The sequence below is a fragment of the Hylobates moloch genome, unplaced genomic scaffold (genome assembly GCF_009828535.3).
Source record: "Hylobates moloch isolate HMO894 unplaced genomic scaffold, HMol_V3 SCAFFOLD_10, whole genome shotgun sequence".
Classification (NCBI taxonomy): Eukaryota; Metazoa; Chordata; class Mammalia; order Primates; family Hylobatidae; genus Hylobates; species Hylobates moloch.
In genome coordinates this window covers 50,864,253-50,883,074 of record NW_026652285.1, presented here as the reverse complement: position 1 = coordinate 50,883,074, position 18,822 = coordinate 50,864,253, and the positions used below count along the sequence as shown (strand labels likewise).

General features: G+C 36.3%; 1 protein-coding gene across 1 annotated transcript in view; it reads left to right on the top strand.

The window, feature by feature from the left end:
* The window catches only part of GNAQ (G protein subunit alpha q), a 320,250-nt gene that overhangs the window by 242,840 nt on the left and 58,588 nt on the right, over positions 1 to 18,822 (top strand). The window contains exons 4-5 of the mRNA XM_032164343.2: positions 1,200 to 1,328; positions 4,212 to 4,341. Coding sequence (XP_032020234.1) covers positions 1,200 to 1,328; positions 4,212 to 4,341 — 259 coding nt within the window. The remainder of the gene's footprint in view (positions 1 to 1,199; positions 1,329 to 4,211; positions 4,342 to 18,822) is intronic.

Below are 18,822 nucleotides of genomic sequence, written 5' to 3'. Positions count from 1 at the left end.
AATACAATCAGCCCTCTGTATCTATGGGTTCTGCATTTGTGAACTCAACAACCTACGGATCAAAAATATTCAGAGAAAAATTGTATCTTTACTGAACATGTACAGACTTTTCTTGTCATTATTCCCTACACACTACAGTATAACAACTTTTCACATAGCATTGACATTGTAAGTAATCTAGGCATGATTTAAATTGTAAGAGAGGACTATGCATACATTATATGCAAATACTGTTCCATTTTATGTGGAGGACTTGAGCATCCAGGGATTTTGGTATGTGCAGGAGGTCCTGGATCCAGTCGCTCACAGATACTGAGGGATGACTGTATACATACATACAATATGTAGCATAAAAGTATATAACAATGGACAAAATTCCGTAAGGTCTGTAGTTTTGTTAATAGTATTGTATCAGTGTCATTTTCCTGGTTTTGATAATGTACTGTGGTTATGTAAGATGTTATTGTTTGGGGAAGCTGGGTAAAGGGTACAGGGAAATGTTCTGTAATATTTTTGCAACTCCTTGTGAGTCTAAAGTTATTTCAAAAGAAACATTTTTTTAAGGGAAGGGAAAAGTATCAAGTATCATATAACCAGATAAATGTAAAGTTTAGGTGTGGTGACTCCAAACATTGGGAATATCTGACCTTAGACACATTATTACTGCAGTAACTAGAAATGTCATGGCTTCACATTAATCATGAATGACTTAGACTCTGGGCAGAATTTAGGACACTGTAGCCTGCTGTCTTCTCTTAGGGGAATAATGAAATTCATTCCAGGAAGACTCTGATGTTCTGGAAAAAAAAAAAAAAAAAAAAAGGCATTCTGACCTTATGTGCAACTCTTTGTTATCCTAAACACTATTTGTTTTAAACTCCTGCTTTGACAACCAAACCTACCAAACAAGTAGAGAATAGGAAACTAATTTGAATTTCTTTTTCTCCCACCCCCTGCCTCTGGGGAGTATGAGTTCTAATTGATAATGAGAACTATGGTGTATATGTAATCCATAGATGGATAACCTTCCAGTAATGGAAGGTTGACTTTATCTTTCTTTTCCACAGACTCCTCTACCACTTTCTGATATTTTTCTTGCTCTTCTTCTCTGTTAGGACTCATTTTTGTCCTTCCCTTTCCGTAGACAGCTTTGGTGTGATGGTGTCACTGACATTCTCATTATGTCTTCCCTCCTCTAGCTATCTTAATGACTTGGACCGCGTAGCTGACCCTGCCTACCTGCCTACGCAACAAGATGTGCTTAGAGTTCGAGTCCCCACCACAGGGATCATCGAATACCCCTTTGACTTACAAAGTGTCATTTTCAGGTAGTAACTGAGTCCCTAAAACCTATTTCCCAGCTTTTATGCCTTGAGTACATTTGGTAAACTCTATAAATACTGGAATCATGTGTAGGCTTTAAAACAAGATAGCCTTTATACCAATTATTATCATTAGTTATACAAATAAAATGACATATCTCTGAAGGAGGAAACAACAAAAAGATGTACTGGAGGCCGGGCGCAGTGGCTTACGCCTGTAATCCCAGCACTTTGGGAGGATAAGGTGGGTGGATTACCTGAAGTCAGGAGTTTGAGAACAGCCAGGCCAACATGGTGAAACCCCTTCTCTACTAAAAATACAGAAATTAGCTGGGCATCCTGGCAGGCGCCTGTAATCTCAGCTGCTTGGGAGGCTGAGGTGAGAGAATCACTTGAACCCAGGAGGCGAAGGTTGCAATGAAACGAGATTGCACCACTGCACTCCAGCGTAGGTTACGAAGCGAGACTCCATCTCAAAAAAAAAGACAAAGATGTACTTGTACTGGAACATTTGGCCTTTCAATTTAAATCACTAAGAAATCAATAAAATCTTAGTTTTGCTTGTGGTTGAGTAAAATCGGTTAGTAAACCATCGGTCTTAACTGTAATCTTTTGGGCAGTCATTTTAACTGTAAGGACAATGGATATGTTTTTAGAATTATGTAAGCTATGAATGATCGTATGATGCTGTCAGTCACAGAAATTATATACTGTCAGAAGTTTTCATGCTGGTGTTTTCCCCAGGTCCTCTGGTACCAATGCAAAATTTTTCAGTAGCAAGAAAAATATGTGATATTTTGTATTCATAAGATATGTTGCTTGAAAAATTTTGAAATACATGATTTTGAAAATGGGTTAATTAACCTAGTCTATATTTACCTAGCAAAATAGAATGAAAATTTATTACCTCATCTCTCACTGCTGCTGTTCTGTCTGGATAATACTTCAACAGAAGCATTCTGTTGTTTTGTTTTTAGGATGAGAAAAAATGAACAATACTGATGTACTTTCATTCAATCTCTTATTATGCAATCACTCAGTTGTACTTTTAGTTAGAATACAAACTACATGGTACTTTGAGAAATGAGAATGTGTCTCGGAGTGTGGAGAGTTCATTTTCTAGGAGTGCCCACCTCATTGAAGATGGATGTGTGCAATATTGGTTATGAAGTAGAAGTTATTATCTCCTTTGTCACTCTGCCAAGTGATTCTGATTAGCAGGCCCACCTTCATTCCTTGCCGTGACACTGTGTTTTCTTCTAATCGGCCTCTGTACCTGAGGTCAAATCTGGCTTCCATACATTGCTCTAATAGATATTGCCACAAAATAGGTGGCATTTTGAAACTATTTCTGAGCCTCAGTATTTTAATCTATAAAATGGTTATATTGCATTAGATGATCCCCAGGGTTCCTTGTAGCTCCAGGATTCTATATTACTTACGTTTTAAGTTTATAGTATTTAGAAATCTTTAATTTGAGACACCCAGATTTCCTTCCTCCATGTTACAAAATACTTTTAGAAAACATAGCATTTCATGGGGATTTTCATCTCCTTATTGCTTCGCAATTAGTGGATTCTGAAACCAGATTACAATTACATGTTGTTTTTTCCACGTTTTGTACACTAGCTTTTGAAGTACATTTTTTGCCACTACAGTAAAAGTAATGACTTAGAAGTATAATTTTCTACCACCATCAGAAGCATCTTTTAGGGCCCAGTGTGACAGAGTTTCATGGAATGAGGATTTCATGTAAATTAGTAGCGTATTATTCACGCCTTGGCATTAGGGAAGAGCCAGCATTTTAATACTTCTGAAGATCTAAAAATTCTGGCTTTGATGTCCATAGTACATGGATCTCCCTGAATCTGTTGTTTTGTCCCTTGGATCTCTCCCCTGTGCCTTACTAGGCTTACGAGCAGTCACTTAGAAAATCCTTGAGTTCTTAGTTTAGGTTTAATGCCAGGAGGCAGGAAAACACCAGGAGCAACTGCAATTTTAAACAAATGTTTAAAGAGCCCTACTGTCAAATTTTTGTACCTAAATTGCTCATTCTCTGAGACTATTTTTTTCCTGTGAACATTGTGTACATTTCATTCAAGATATGGATTCAACAATTTGGAGAAACTTTGACTCAGTGCCAAGCATTGCTAGATATTTTCAGACATACATTGTCACTCAAATTAATTGGTGTCAGTGTTGGTTTCTGAACAGTAATTCAGCACAGAATTGATGTGTTAAAAACAAATGATTGAAATGGTTCACATGATGGCCTCCGTCTTGTACCTTGTAGTATCTTCATTCACTAACACTTCAAGTAAATGACCTGACATGGCTGGACCTGTGCCAAATTCTTATCAATATTGGGAAGAAAAAAATGCCCAACATGCCTACCCTGCTGATAAAGGATGAGTGGGGTCGTATCTGCATTTAGTGGAAGCATCATACCACCCATATTGAATTGTATAGCATCTCACATATTTTAAGTGTACTTGTAGTCATGTGTAGCATCCATAAGAAATACATGAGGATCTTTTTGCCGATTTTATAGGAAAAGAAACTGAAGTTCAGTATTTGCCAGTAGGGCTTAACAAAAAAGTCATTCAGTTTTGGACTCTTCAGTGCTTCATTAAATAAAATACCATTTTGCTTGGCACAAATAAGGTAACTTTCTTAAAACCATCATGATGTGTTACCCAGAATGTCTTGACTTTGAATATTAGGTAATAAGAAATTAGTAATTATTCAATAAGTATTAATTGAATTGACTTGGATGATCATTGTCATTCAAGAGAATATTTTCCCCAAGTTTGTAAGTAGTGCTATACTTATGTTGACTTTTTAGTTTTACTTTATATGTTATTAATATGAGTATTGTTAACCTTGCAGAATGGTCGATGTAGGGGGCCAAAGGTCAGAGAGAAGAAAATGGATACACTGCTTTGAAAATGTCACCTCTATCATGTTTCTAGTAGCGCTTAGTGAATATGATCAAGTTCTCGTGGAGTCAGACAATGAGGTAAGTGTTCTTTAGACAGGCAATGGATTATCATTTTATTGTCTGATACAAGTAAATGATAGGAAGTAGGGTGTGGGGAATGGGGTGAACTTAATTCTTTGCTTTCTTGAAATTTGGTTTTAGGACTTTTAAAATAACCAAAAATAATCCTGTTACCACATGGTATACTCAAAGTGGTAAGCTCTTCTGTCAGATGCATGAGCAGGTCTTGTGTTCAAATCTAATTAGAGCCTATTTGATGCTTTTTAACACTATGCAGAGGTTCTAAAAATGAAAATAACATGGAAATCCTAGGCTAATCATCAGATCATTTTATAGTCTTCCTCCTACAGGATAGAACTGGGAGTGTTGGAGTGAGTCATCCTGTTTTGTTTTGTTTTCATTTTGTTTAAATCATTGTTTGTGTGATGGGTGTGTCCCAAAGAGTACTCAAAATCTCTCTTGGCAAATGTGAATGACTTCGCAGCTGGGCTCTAAATCAGTTCATTATGAGCCATGGAATATCTTGGTGATGCGGCCTTTCTGCTCTTATAGAATTCTCTAGGCTGTTGCATAATTTTGTTAAGCAGTGAGCAGTTGAAGAAGTATCCTTAATATGCCTGTCTGGAGAACGAATTCAGTATTGTTATCTCCTCCCTGTTACAGGGAAACTTAATAGGTGTAAATGTGGATTTTGAGGATGGTAAAGACCTGACAATGAATCAATTGATTATGGAAGATAATTAAGGGATGTAGAAATCTCTGCTTCTGAGCTGTAGTTGTGTGCATGTGTATGTGTGTGTTGGGGGAATGGAGAAGACACCATTGATATCCTGTTAGAGGCAGAGATTGCAGTGTGGTAGGTTAATAATAAATATTAAATATTCTAATAATAGGGTAGAAAAAAAGAAGGAAGTGAGAGATCCCCATTTGCTGACTAAAATGGGATCTAGCATATTATGCTTTTAATACAGTACATTTTTTAGGTACACAAGAATTCCTGACTTGTTCTTTTAAATATTTTTCTGCCAGTATTAATATCTCCATTAAAATACATATCCAACCTTCTGTAGTATTTCGTTATGTATAGGATTGATGAAGTTTCCGTGAACCAATGTCTGTATAGAACCGAGAATTACCTGTTCATGCATTTCGGAATCTTTCCTGAGTTGCAAGTATATCGGCTTTAAAGTTAACCAAATAACTTCTGTTTAAGAATGAGGCTTGTTTATCAATCATTTGCCCCGAATAACTATAAAGCAAAGTGCCTAAAAGCATGCTACAATATATGACAGTAAGTTACCAAGATACAAGGCAGTTACTGTCAGAATTTTAGCTATGATATCTTCATCTGTATATCTTTATGTCTGTGCTTGTTTGTTGTTACATAATCCCTGGATATAGTATTTTAAACATATACTGCATATTTTGGGAGCAGATCTATTCTAACACTTCTGATTTTTTTGAATGTTGTATCAAGACAAAAAAATATTTTGAGGGCTTCCCTACTATATGCTGGGTACCAGAGTGTCTAAAAAGACACGAAAAGGGGGAAAAAAATCAACTGTGCCCTAAAAGACCTTATAAATGAGATATGCTTTTGGTCAGAATAAGCCATATGGGGAAAGGTAAGCCTTTGTTATGTAGGTTGTCATTTCTCTTGTTTAATTTGCCATCCAGTAAAATAAAATTTGCATTTATCAATTACACAAGAGATATAAGAAGCAAATGTGAATTCATTTCTGATGTTTACATTATAGCTAGAGGAGGATAAATGTTTATCAATACACATTTTCCACAAGATAAATGCATTATATATATGAAGAAATATATGTCATGATTTAATACTTATCAGTTTACCACTTCAAAATTATCAATAGAAAAGAAAGTAGAATCCTTTGGCAACTCATCAGCTAATTCAGTTCAACCGAATTGAATCTGGTTCTTCAGTTATCTGAACATTACAGATCATTTATTCCATTTTTCCTCAGACATAGCTGATAGTGACTAGATTTTTATATAAAAGTATATTATGTTAATTAGAATAAAATGGCATCGTTTTTATTATCATGTGTCATAATTAAAGTTCCCACAGTAACTTGACATTCAATGTACAGGTACTAAGAACGTCTAAAAATATTGTCCCAGTTCCTTTGATTCCTATGGTGATGTCTTATGCTAGTTTTAAATAATTACAAATTAAAATAATAAAGCTATAATTTTTTCATTAGGACTCCCTAATCACTTGTGAATCTTTTGAAAGTCTAGGTAATTCTATAAGATGAAAGTCAACTTGTATGGTATTCCTTTCTGAGACCTCTAGTCAAGCCTGATGATAGTATGGGATCATGAGAAAAGTGCTGTTCATGAATTCCTTCATCCATATTAGCCACAGCTATCATCGTCTGTAATTAGGAAGTACTGTCAAAAATATTTTTTAATGTTGGGATGTAGTCGCATTATCCTTTTTTTTTCCCCAGTTGTACTAATGTATGATAATGTCATTGCCTCTCAGCTTCCTTAATCATTAAGAAAATTCAGGCCGGGCGCAGTGGCTCAGGCCTGTAATCCCAGCACTTTGGGAGGCCGAGGTGGGCGGATCACGAGGTCAGGAGATCAAGACCATCCTGGCTGACATGGTGAAACCCTGTCTCTACTAAAAATACAAAAAATTAGCCGGGCGAGGTGGCGGGCGCCTGTAGTCCCAGCTACTCGGGAGGCTGAGGCAGGAGAATGGCGTAAACCCGGGGGGCGGAGTTTGCAGTGAGGCGAGATCGCGCCACTGCACTCCAGCCTGGGCTACAGCAAGACTCCGTCTCAAAAAAAAAAAAAAAAAAAAGAAAATTCAGAACTACAGAATTCTAGTTTCCCCAGATTTTTTGGTTTTGGTGAGACAAAACTGAAATAAGCTCCAGAAACATTTTGTTCTTGGTTTAGAAGTCTGATGTTCATAACTTTAATCCAAAGCAGACTTTGTTGTGCCTCCCTCCCTTGGTATATATTTGTGAGAAAAACCTCGGAATGGATTCTGACAGCTTTTCTTTCTATCCCAGGAAACTGTGGAAAATGCATTGCAGACCACAGACAAGAGCAGCTAAGGGAAGCATTTTACATTATTGCTTTTACTTTTTAATATTTCTAAAACCTTATATATTAATCTTCATAATTTTATGTAGGTCTGCTTTTGTCTGCCTGTATTCTCAGTTTGGGGAATGAATTTCTTTTTTCCTTCAAAGAAGGAAATACATTATCAAATGGTGGCTAGAATACCCAGGGTGGTAGAGCTGTGTTGATCTGTGTATTCCCTTTGCTGTCTTATTGATTTGTGTATTCCCTTTGCTGTCTTATTTTCCCTGTGATAACACACCAGCATGGAGTCCACTATTCTGCTGTAATCCTTTCATGGGTACATTATTTCAGTGCTCCTGAAAGCCCAAAGCACACAATAAGACATGCTTATAACATATTTTAGTTTATCAGTGTGTATCCAAACACTGCCTTTTAGTCTTTATTTTTGTGATTTTTTGTTTCATGAATATCTGAGCTCTACTACAAAGATGTTTTCTCAGACACTGTCTCAATGACTGTCTTCCAGGGTAAGCTCTTTATAGAATCTCAAAGACTGAGACCTTTTTCTCCTCCATGTCCTTTCTGAATGTGAGTTTTGAATTTGTTAATCATCTTGAAATGGTCATGAGGAATTACGTTATCGTTTTATTAAAACGTCAAGATAGTTCTCCCTACCCTAGGCCCTCCTTGATCAAGGTGGATTCCCTGACCTTGGCTCCCATAAACATTTATTTATCCTTCAAACCTGATTTTTGAAGTTGCTCAATTGATAAAAGGAAAGCGTAGACGTTTATAATACCTTAGCACTTTATACCCAAAACTTGCTGAAGCTGTTACTCATCGGAATCTACCAGCTGACCTCCCCGTGGAGGGGACAGATCAGGTTTGCTGGTGTGCATCATAACAATGAGGTTACAGGAATGGAGAGATGAAGGCCTGTGGCCAAGGTCACTCAAGGCCAGGTCCCCTGCCCTTCCAGACCAGCTTTCTTTCCCCTCCCTCACAGTGTCTTCTAGATGTTAGAGACAAACTTAAAGAAAAAGCAAGAGGAGCTATAAGGCAGCAAAGAAGGTGGAAATAGAATGAAAATCCTGCCCTTTCATGAAGGAGTTGAAATAACTCTCCTCTACCTCTAAGCTCTTCTTACACCGATTGGTAGTAGTAGACCAGCCAGAGATCCTTTACCAGTAATTTAGAGTTCCTGTATTGCTCATTTGATTTTGAACTATCTTAAAACAGTTAGTCTAAAATATGCATTTCCTTTGGATCCGTCTCTTCTGGTAGGTTTTAAAATGAAGCCATTTTGAAGTTATTCAGCTGCAATCAAAATTTGAACATTTTCTTTAAAAGTGTGAAACATATACTTTGTTCTGCTCTAAAAATTGTTGAGTGAGCTTTTGGGAATTTTCTTCAGATAACATTCGGCTTTGCGGGGAAAACCTGACTAAAAATTGAGGAGAAAAAACCTCAAACCCCAAAGGAAAGGCCTAAAGAACATTTATAAGTAGTTAAAAGTTAAAGCTTAGGTTAAGATATCTGGTCTCTGATCGTTAATTGAATTGAATCAAGCCCGCTTTTATCAAATCTTAATCAAATTAGGCCTTTGGTACACTTGGCTCGGATTCATGACCTGATTCATAAGGCTATTCCTGAAAGACACCTAGTGTTTTTATATTTAACCTCTTTCCTCATTACTTTGTTCATTTTCAGTCACTTGTCCCTTTTTAAACTCCTCTCACCTTTCATTCTTTGGCTTTTTTTTCTTTCCTCATTATGGCACTCCTTCTTCATCTCTTTGTTCTCCTTGCTTCCCTTATGCTAGAAGGAAGTTTTCTGATTACCCAATTATGAGTTTGAACCAGAGAACTGGACTTAGTGCTAATCCAGAGTATAGGGAAACAGACACACATGAACACTTTTTGTATGCATATAAATTGGAAAGGTTTTAAAGAATTTACATTGAATTTATACAGTATAATCCATGCAATAGCTTTTTTTAAAAGATGAATTATGTGAAAAAGGCCGATTGTGGAATAGTATGTTTAATATAATGCAATATTTGTAATTATAACTAATTATGAATATAAAATTATTATTTGGATGATTATTCACCCCTCTGCCAAAAAGAAAAGAATTTGGAAGATTTTCTACCAAGGCTAAGGTGTAAACAGTGCTTGTCATTGTCACTAGGTAATAGCATTAGAAATAATAATTTAAATGATACTTTTTTAAGGTAAAATAAAATAAGGCTTCAATTTGAGAATTTTAGGTTTACCATTTACCAACTTTGTCCATTTTTCCTTTGGGTTATCTTTTTCTTACTAATTTATAGGAGTTTCTTATTTTCTTTGCATGTGAGCCTTTTGTATATGTATTACAAATATCTTCTTCCACTTTGTAGCTTGCCATTTATTCTCCTCATGGTATCTTTTGATGAACTGAAGTTTTAAGTTTTAATGTAATTAAATTTGTCAAAATTTATTTTTATGGTTATATGTTATTTTGTGTGTAGCCATATATTCCATGCCCAGTGGGATAAAATAAATCACATGAAAAATCTAGATGAAAGGACAGTAAGGATTGGATGGTGAGATTAAGAATTAAAATATGAATCACACAACTGTGTACCTTCCCTAATGGTAGGCCACAGATTTAATCAAGCATTTCTTAGCAACCAATGAAAGGAGATAATCACGGCCTATTACAAGAGTCACTGTGTCCTTAACATAAAAAACAAATAGTTACTCAAATTAGCTTCTTCAGGTACTGAGCCCCAAGTGACTTCTCCTGCAGCTTGAGAAGGAGATTCCATGGAAGGAAGTAAATCAGATTCACGATAATATCCCTCGAGGGAACCAAATATTAGAATTCATAAGGGCTGTTTCTTTAGCTTCCCTCAGTGATAGTGCCATAACATGAAAGCGTGTGATGGGCTTATACCGTGTGGTCTAAATACACAGTTTGATACAAGAATAAAACTTAGAATAGCTCAGAAAATGGGTTTTGTTTACTTCTATTTCTGTAAACTGAGTGAGAGAAAAGAGTATATAATTATAGAGAACTTAAAATTTTGACCTACGTGCTTCCAATCTTCATTTTTCACACAAGTAAAATGATACAGATAAAATTAAAGACTATGTGTAGCCCTCCCTGATTCATTTCTCTCCTTCCCCAGAAGCCACTGGCCTCATGTTGGCATTTATCATTCCTAGGCATAGTTTTTCACTCTTTTACTACATGTGTATGTGTCACTGAGCAATACTGGATTCTAAATATTATGCGTGATTATACATTTTATTGAAATGGTTTCATTTTGCAATTTGGTCTTTTTTCACTTAGCATTGTTGTTGAGATTTTTTTTCATGTTGCTACACGACTGTTTCATTTATCCAAACTACCATATCACTCTATTACCTGAATATTCCCTGCTGTGTTTCACATGCTCCTTAGCCAGTTGGGTTGTTTGTAATGCACATTACCTTTTCCTAGTCTTGCTTGGTCTCCCTCTCACCCCAACCCCTAATGGAGTTGTCTTTTTGTTTTTGATATATACACAGTTGAAAATGTCTTCTGGAAATACTGTTACACATATGGAAATTATCTGTCACTACATGGTTTGTCTTTTTCATTTTGTTTATTTTGCAGAAGGGTTTTGGGTTTGTTTTGTTTTGTTTTGTCTTGTTTTGTTTTTTGAGACGGAGTTTCACACTTGTTGCCCAGGCTGGAGTGCAATTGGCATGATCTTGTCTCACTGCAGCCTCCGCCTGCCAGGCTCGAGCAACTCTCCTGTCTCAGCCTCCCAAGGAGCTGGGATTACAGGCACGCGCCACCATGCCTGGCTAATTTTTGTATTTTTAGTACAGACGGGGTTTCACCATGTTGGCCAGGCTGGTCTTGAACACCTGACCTCAGGTCATCCACCTGCCTCAGCCTCCAAAGTGCTGGGATAACAGGCGTGAGCCACCGTGCCTGGCCAGCAGAAGGGTTTTAATTTAATGTGATCAACTCACTCATTTCTTTTATTGTTATATTTTTGTATTTTCTTCAATAGTTCTTTTTCTTCCCTAAGAATATGAAGATATAATCTCTTATTTTCTAGTAAAAGTTATAAGGTTTTGCTTTTCATAGGCTTCCTGCATACATATAATTGATTTTGTGCATGGTAGGAAGTAAGGATTTAATATTTCCTTGCTATTCTTCTATTAGTTGTGCCAATACCATTTATTGAATGGTAAGTTCATCCATCATTTCTCCACTTTTTTTACCCTTTTAATTGTGAAATACACACACATAAAGAAGACTACACAAAAAATATACAGCAGTGGTTTATCACAAAAGCAAACATCAGTTTAACACCCCTGTCAAGAAGTAGAACTTTGCCAAGACCCTTGATGCCTGCAAGTGCCCTCTCCTACCAGGTAGCCACTATTCACTCAGGTAATTATTTTCCTTTTCTTGTTAGTTTTTTCCCCTCCCCCTTCTTTTCAGTCTTAACACTTAAATATGCTTCCCTAAATACCATAGTTTAGTTTTAACTTGTGTTTAACTTTTATACAAAGAGAATCAAGTAGTGTATTTTTTTAACCTTGCATAGACAGCATGTTATTTTAAACTTTTATATAAAGGATAGCAAAGAGTGTATTTTCTTTTGTGTCTGGATTCTTTTGCTCAATATTATGTCTGTAAGGTATATGCATTCTATGTAATTCATTCATTTATACTGTCATGTAGTATTCTATTGCATGAAAATTCCACAATTTATTTACCCATTTTACTACTTAGGGACTTCCTGTATGTGTTTCCAATTTGGGGCTATTACAAATAATGCTGATGTGAATACTCAGTTATGTGTCTCTTGTTGCACATAGGTGTACATTTCTGGTGGATATGTACCTAGTAGTAGTATTACAAGCACATAGAGTAAGCATACCTTCAGATTTAATAGATAAAACCAAAGTATTTTCCACAATAAATCAACAAATTTACCCTGTCAGCAATTCTGAAAGTCTCATTTCACATCTTTGTCAACCCTTGGCATTATCCATCTGTTCCATTTTAGCCTTCTGGTGACTAGGTAGCTGAGCTGTGCCTGTTTACTCAGGCATATCTTCCTGGTGAATAGCTATAGTGCAATGCAAAGATGCTTCACTAGAGTCCCATCCCTTCAGCCTCTCAGCTGCTGCTTCCAGAATCAGCAAATACCTCCATGGGAAAATTGACCCCAAATACTGGGCCCACTTCTCTAGACCTGTTCTTTCCCAAACCTTGGCATGGTAATTCTTCACTACCTTTTAGTTCTCTGGGGCTTTTAAGCAGATGTATTTTTTAATTTGTTAACTCTTCTTTTTTTTTTTTTTTTTTGAGCTGGAGTCTCACTCTGTCACCATCTCGGCACGCTGCAAGCTCCGCCTCCCAGGTTCACGCCATTCTTCTGCCTCAGCTTGCCGAGTAGCTGGGACTACAGCGCCCACCACCACGCCCAGCTAATTTTTTTGTATTTTTAGTAGAGATGGGGTTTCACCGTGTTAGCCAGGATGGTCTCAATCTCCTGACCTCACGCTCCACCCGCCTCAGCCTCCCAAAGTGCTGGGATTACAGGCGTGAGCCACCGTGCCTGGCTTGTTAACTCTTTTAATTGTGCTCCTTCCCATTGATGTTAATGATACATGTGACATGTATCAAGTTTTATTATATGCACGAGTCTTTCTCTAGGCTATTTGGTTGATCTGCTTCTGCTATACCAATATAAAAGTTCTCAAATCACCAGTTACAATAATCTTAATATCTAGTAGATGAAATCTGTCCATCTTGTTCTTTGGAGTTTTCTTGGTTATTGTCTGTCCTTTATGCTTGTGTTTGAATTTTAATCAGCCCATCAAATAAGTACTTCACAAGTGCTTCAAATTGTGATTTCACATTTTGGGGTGCAAAATTCTGTATTACGTCTTTTAAAACAAACTAATTGAATTATTTAAATTTTAATTTATTGTCAGCATGATCAGTTAACTGACAGGAACGGTCGGATACTGACAGTTATTTTTATTGTTTTTAATAATGTTTTTATTGGCATATACATGTATAGAAAAGTATACAGATTATAAGTATTCAGCTTGATGAATTGTCACAAAGTGAACACATCCATGTAGTCACCATCCACCACAAGAAATAGATATTATCAGCAGCTCCCTGTGATGGTTCACAGGGAATACATATGTTCAACTCTAGTAGATACTGCCTGTATTAGCTTCCTAGGACTCTTGAAACAAAGCACTACAAACTCAGTGGGTTACAACAGAAACTTATTCTCCCCAGTTCTGGAGGTTAGAAGTCTGAAATCAAGGTGTTGGCAGGGCTAAAATTCCTCCGAAGGCTCTAGGGGAGAATCTCTTCTTTTTCTCTTCCAGCTTCTGGTGACTGTCGGCATTCCTTGTGGCTGCACAACTCCTATCTCTGACTCTGTCTTCACATGGCCTTCTCCTCTGTATGCACCTTCTCCTCTTCTGTGTCTTCTAAGGAATTGTCCTACAAGTGTGGGTGGGATTTAAGGCCCACTCACATAATCTAAGATGATTTCATCTCAAGATCCTTACAGCAAAGACCCTCTTGACAAATAAGATTGCATTCACAAGTTCTGGGGTTAGGGCATAGACATACCTTTCTCAGAGTCACTATTCAGCCCAATGACACTGCCAAACAGTTTAAACATTGGAAGAGTTGGCACTCCCACCAACAGTGTGTATGTGTTCTATTTGATCCATACCTTAGACAGCATAGATGAGCTTTTAAATTTCAGACATTCGGTTGGGTGTATAATAGCATATCATTGTGGTGTGAATTTGTCTTTCCGTAATTAAAATCAGATTGAGTACTTTGCCATGGGAAATATTTTTGAAGTGCTTATTTAATTCTATGTCAGTTTTCTTTTGATCTGCCCTTTTTATTATTAATATAGAGGAATTCTTTATGAATCAGTGATGCACGTCCATTAAGTTCACTGTTTTCAAATAACTTCTGCTCCTTCATGACTTGCCTTTTCACTACATTGAATTTATCAGTCTTTTAAAGTTTGTCTTTTATCATGTCCTCCTTAAGGACTCTTTCCCCCCCAATTGTAGTGTATAACATTTATATTTTATAAGTGGATATTTTAGCATACAGATTTTTTGGTTTTCAGTTATATTATCTGCATAGTTTCACGTTTTATAAAGTTTGTCAATTCTGAATACACTGAAAAAATAATACCAACATTTTAACATCATAAACGATTGTACCTAACCATGGACATAAAATTTTTTGTCAATACTGAGACCACTTGGGTAGGAATTACCCATTTATGTAATTTGGGAACTCTGGGGAAAATTGAAATATATTAAACTTTTATTTTAAGATACACATTTATCTTAAATAGAATAAAATAAAAATATATGTAAAATATAAATTGTATACACTGTGCGATATATTATCAAATTACCTTACCAATCTTGTGTCATAAAAGTATTTTGTATAGCTTGGTTGACTCATAAAAGTATACCAAAATGGATCTCTGGCAGGGGAAAAAAGGAAGAACTATCCACTCACTTTTTTGTAGGAAAAAAACACAAAAATTTCAGAGGAAAAACAAAATGTGCATTTGTTTTCCCCTCAATGACTTTTTTAAAATCTCCCACTGTGATTGTAAACTTATGTATTTCTTCTTTTAATTCCATACTTCTACTCCATTTTTGAGGCTTCATTATTATGTGTGTTATTAGTTTGAAATTTTTATATATTTCTGATAATTTATTCCTTTTGTCATCAAGAATTTTTTTTGAGACAGGGTCTTGCTATGTTGCCCACGTTGTCCTTAAACTCCTAGGCTCCAGCAGTCCTCTCTCTTCAGCCTCCAAGTAGCTGGGAGCTGGAACTACAGCCATGAGCCACCATATCTGGCTCAAAAATAAATCCTTTTTAAAGTCAGAAGTGCTCTGTGCCAAAATAATGCAGTTACACAGGAAGCAAACTAGAAGTGCTAGTATCCTACCTCTCAGCCCTAGGTTAGAAGACAGAACAAGATCCGTGTTTTCCTAAGTAGTAAGAACTGAGCAGTGGGAAGGTAGGCGGTGGCAGCAGCAAGGTCAGAGCAGCAGTGGGAGCCCACACAGGCAGGCGGTGACTTGAAGAGGTTGGGACCAACATGAAAAGGAAAGACAATATGAAAGAAGCAGAGTCTGTAGAGACGGAAGAGCCAGCTATAAAGGAAGTAGAAAATATTAAATTGAGTTTTAAAAAAATAACAGCTTATTGAGATATATTCATATACCAAAAAATGTGCCATTTTAAAATGTACAATTCAGTGACTTTACTGTGTTCACGGAACTGTACAGTCATTACCACTATTTAATTTTTTATACACACACACACTATGTTTTAGAGGAATTTTAGGTTCACAGCAAAATTGAACAGAAAGTACAGACATTTTCCCCATGTCTTCTACCTTACATGCAGGAATAGCCTTCCGCACTATCGGCATCTGGAACCAGAGTGACAAATTTGTTACAATCAATGAAACGACATACATAATACATCATTATCACCCAGTTTACATTAGGATTTACCCTTTAGGTTGTATGATTGATGGGTTTTGACAAATGTAAAATGTTATATATTCACTATTATAGCATTGTACAAAATGGTTTCACTGCCTTAAAATTCTCTGTGCTCTGCCTATTTATTCCTCCCTTCCCCCTGCCATTTGGCAACCACTAATCTTTCTACTGTCTTCATAGTTTTCCCTTTTCTAGAATGCCAGTAGTTAGAATCATACAGTTTGTAGCCTTTTCAGATTGGCTTCTTCCATCTGGCTTCTCCTGATACGTATTTGAAGTTCCTCCATGTCTTTTCATGGCTTCATCATTACTTTTTAGTACTGAATAATAATTCATTGTCTAGATGTAATACAGTTTATCCATTCACCTGCTGAAGGACATCTTGGTTGCTTCCAAGTTTTGGCAGTTTTATGAATGAAGCTATAAACATTTATGTGCATGTTTTTGTGTGGGTATATTTTCAGCTCCTTTGGTTAAATACCAAGAAGCGTGATTGCTGGATTATATGGTAAGAGTATGTTTAGTTTTTTTAAGGGAAACTGCCAAAGTGTCTTCCAAAATGGCTGTACCAGTTTTCATTCCCACTAGTGATGAATGAGAGTTCTATTGCTCTACATGCCCACCAGCATCTGATGTGGTCAGTGTTTGGGATTTTGGCCATTCTAATAGGTGTGTAGTAGTACTTCATTGTGGTTTTTATTTGCATTTCCCTAATGACATATGATACAGAACATCTTTTTATATTTATTTGCCTTCTATGTATCTACTTTAGTGAGGTGAACAGATGTACCAATCTTTGGCACATTAGAAAATTTTGGAGCATTTTTAATTGAGTTGTTCATTTTTTAATTGTTACATTTTAAAAGTTCTTTGTATGCTTTGAATAATAATCTGGCTATAATCACTTAATATTTCCAGGAGTTTTTAAGTTAGTTTTTTCAGATGAGAACAGAGACAGTTTTCTTCCTTCTCAACTGTGTACCTTTTATTTCCTTTTCTTATTTTATTACATTTGCTAGGACTTCCAGTTCAGTGCTGAAAAGGAGTGTTGAGAGGAGACATCCTCACCTTGTTCCTGATCTTAGGGAGAAAGCCTCTAGTTTCTCACCATTAAATATGATATTAGCTGTAGATTTTTTAATAGGTGTTCTTTATTGAAGTTGAGGAAGTTCCCTTCTATTCCTAATTTCATGCAAGTTTTTATCATGAATGGGTGTTGGATTTTGTCCAACATTTCTTCTGCATCTGTTGATATGACCCTATGATTTTTTCTTAGCCTATTGACCTGTGGATTTCATTAATTGATTTCCAAATATTGTACCTAGGTATCCCATTGCATACCTAGGATAAATCCCACATGGCTATGGTGTATAATTATTTTTATACGTTGTTAGATGTGATTTGCTAATATTTGTTGGGAATTTTATATCTGTGTTTATCAGAGATACTAGTCTGTAGCTTTCTCGGAATGACTTTGTCTGGTTTTGGTGTTAAGTTAATGCTGGCCTCATAGAATGAGTTAGGAGGTATTCCCTCCCTCTGCTTCTATCTTCTTAAAGGAATTGTAGACAATTGCTAAGATTTCTTTCTTAAATCTTTGAGAGAAGTGACAGTAACCCCCATGTCTATAGCCAACTGATTTTTGACAAAGTTCCAAGAACATACATTGGGGAAAGCACAGTCTTTTCTATAAATGGTGTTGTGAAAGCTAGATATCCACATGCAAAAGAATGAAACTAGACCCCCCACGTCCCACCCTTTACGAAAATCAACACAAAATGGATCAAAGACCTAAATATAAGACACAAAACTACTAGAGGAAAACATAGGGGAAACATCAGGACATAGGTCTGGGAAAAGATTTTTTGAATAAGATTTCAAAAGCACAGGCAACAAAAGCAAAAATAAATGAGATTATATCAAACTAAATAGTTTCTGTACAGAATGGAAACAATAGAGTAGAAAGAACCTACTGGATAGGAGAAAATACCTGTATTCATCCAACAGGGGGTTAATATGTATCTAGAATATACAAGGAATTCAAACATCTCAACAGCAAAAAAAAAAAAAAAAAAATCCAATTCATACGTGAGCAAATGATCTGAAGAGACATTTCTCAAAGGAAGACACACAGTCAACAAATACATGAAAAGATACTCAGCATTACCAATCATCAGGCAAATGCAAATTAAAACCACAATAAAGTATCATCTCACCCCAGTTAGGAAGGCCATTATCAAAAAGACAAAAAATAGCAAATGCTGGTGAGGATGCAGAAAAAAAGGAACTCTCATACACCATTGGTGAGAATGTAAACTAATATAGCTGCTGTGGAGAACAGTACAAACGTTCCTCAAAAAACTACAAATAGAACCACCATATAGTCCAGTAATCTCACTATGGGGTCTTTATCCAAAGCAAAGAGAAGTTATTATATCAGAGAGATCTGCACCCCTATGTTGACTGCAGCAATATTCACAGTAGCCAATGTATCAACCTAGGTGCCTATCAACAGATGAATAGATAAAGAAAATGTAGTGTGTATATACACAGTGGAGTACCGTCCAGCCATAAAAAAAAAAAATAATGAAATCCTATCATTTGCAGCAACATGGATAGAATTGGAGGGTATTACATTAAGTGGAATAAGCCAGAAACAGAAAGTTAAACACTGCATATGCTTATATGTGAAAAAAAAAATGTAGATCTCATAGAAGTAAAAAGTGGAACAGAGGGTACTAAAGGCCGAGAAGGGTATGGGGAGGGAGAGACAGGGAGAGATTTGTTAAATGATACAAAATTACAGGTAAATAGGTGGAATAAGTTCTAATGTCCTATAGCACTATTT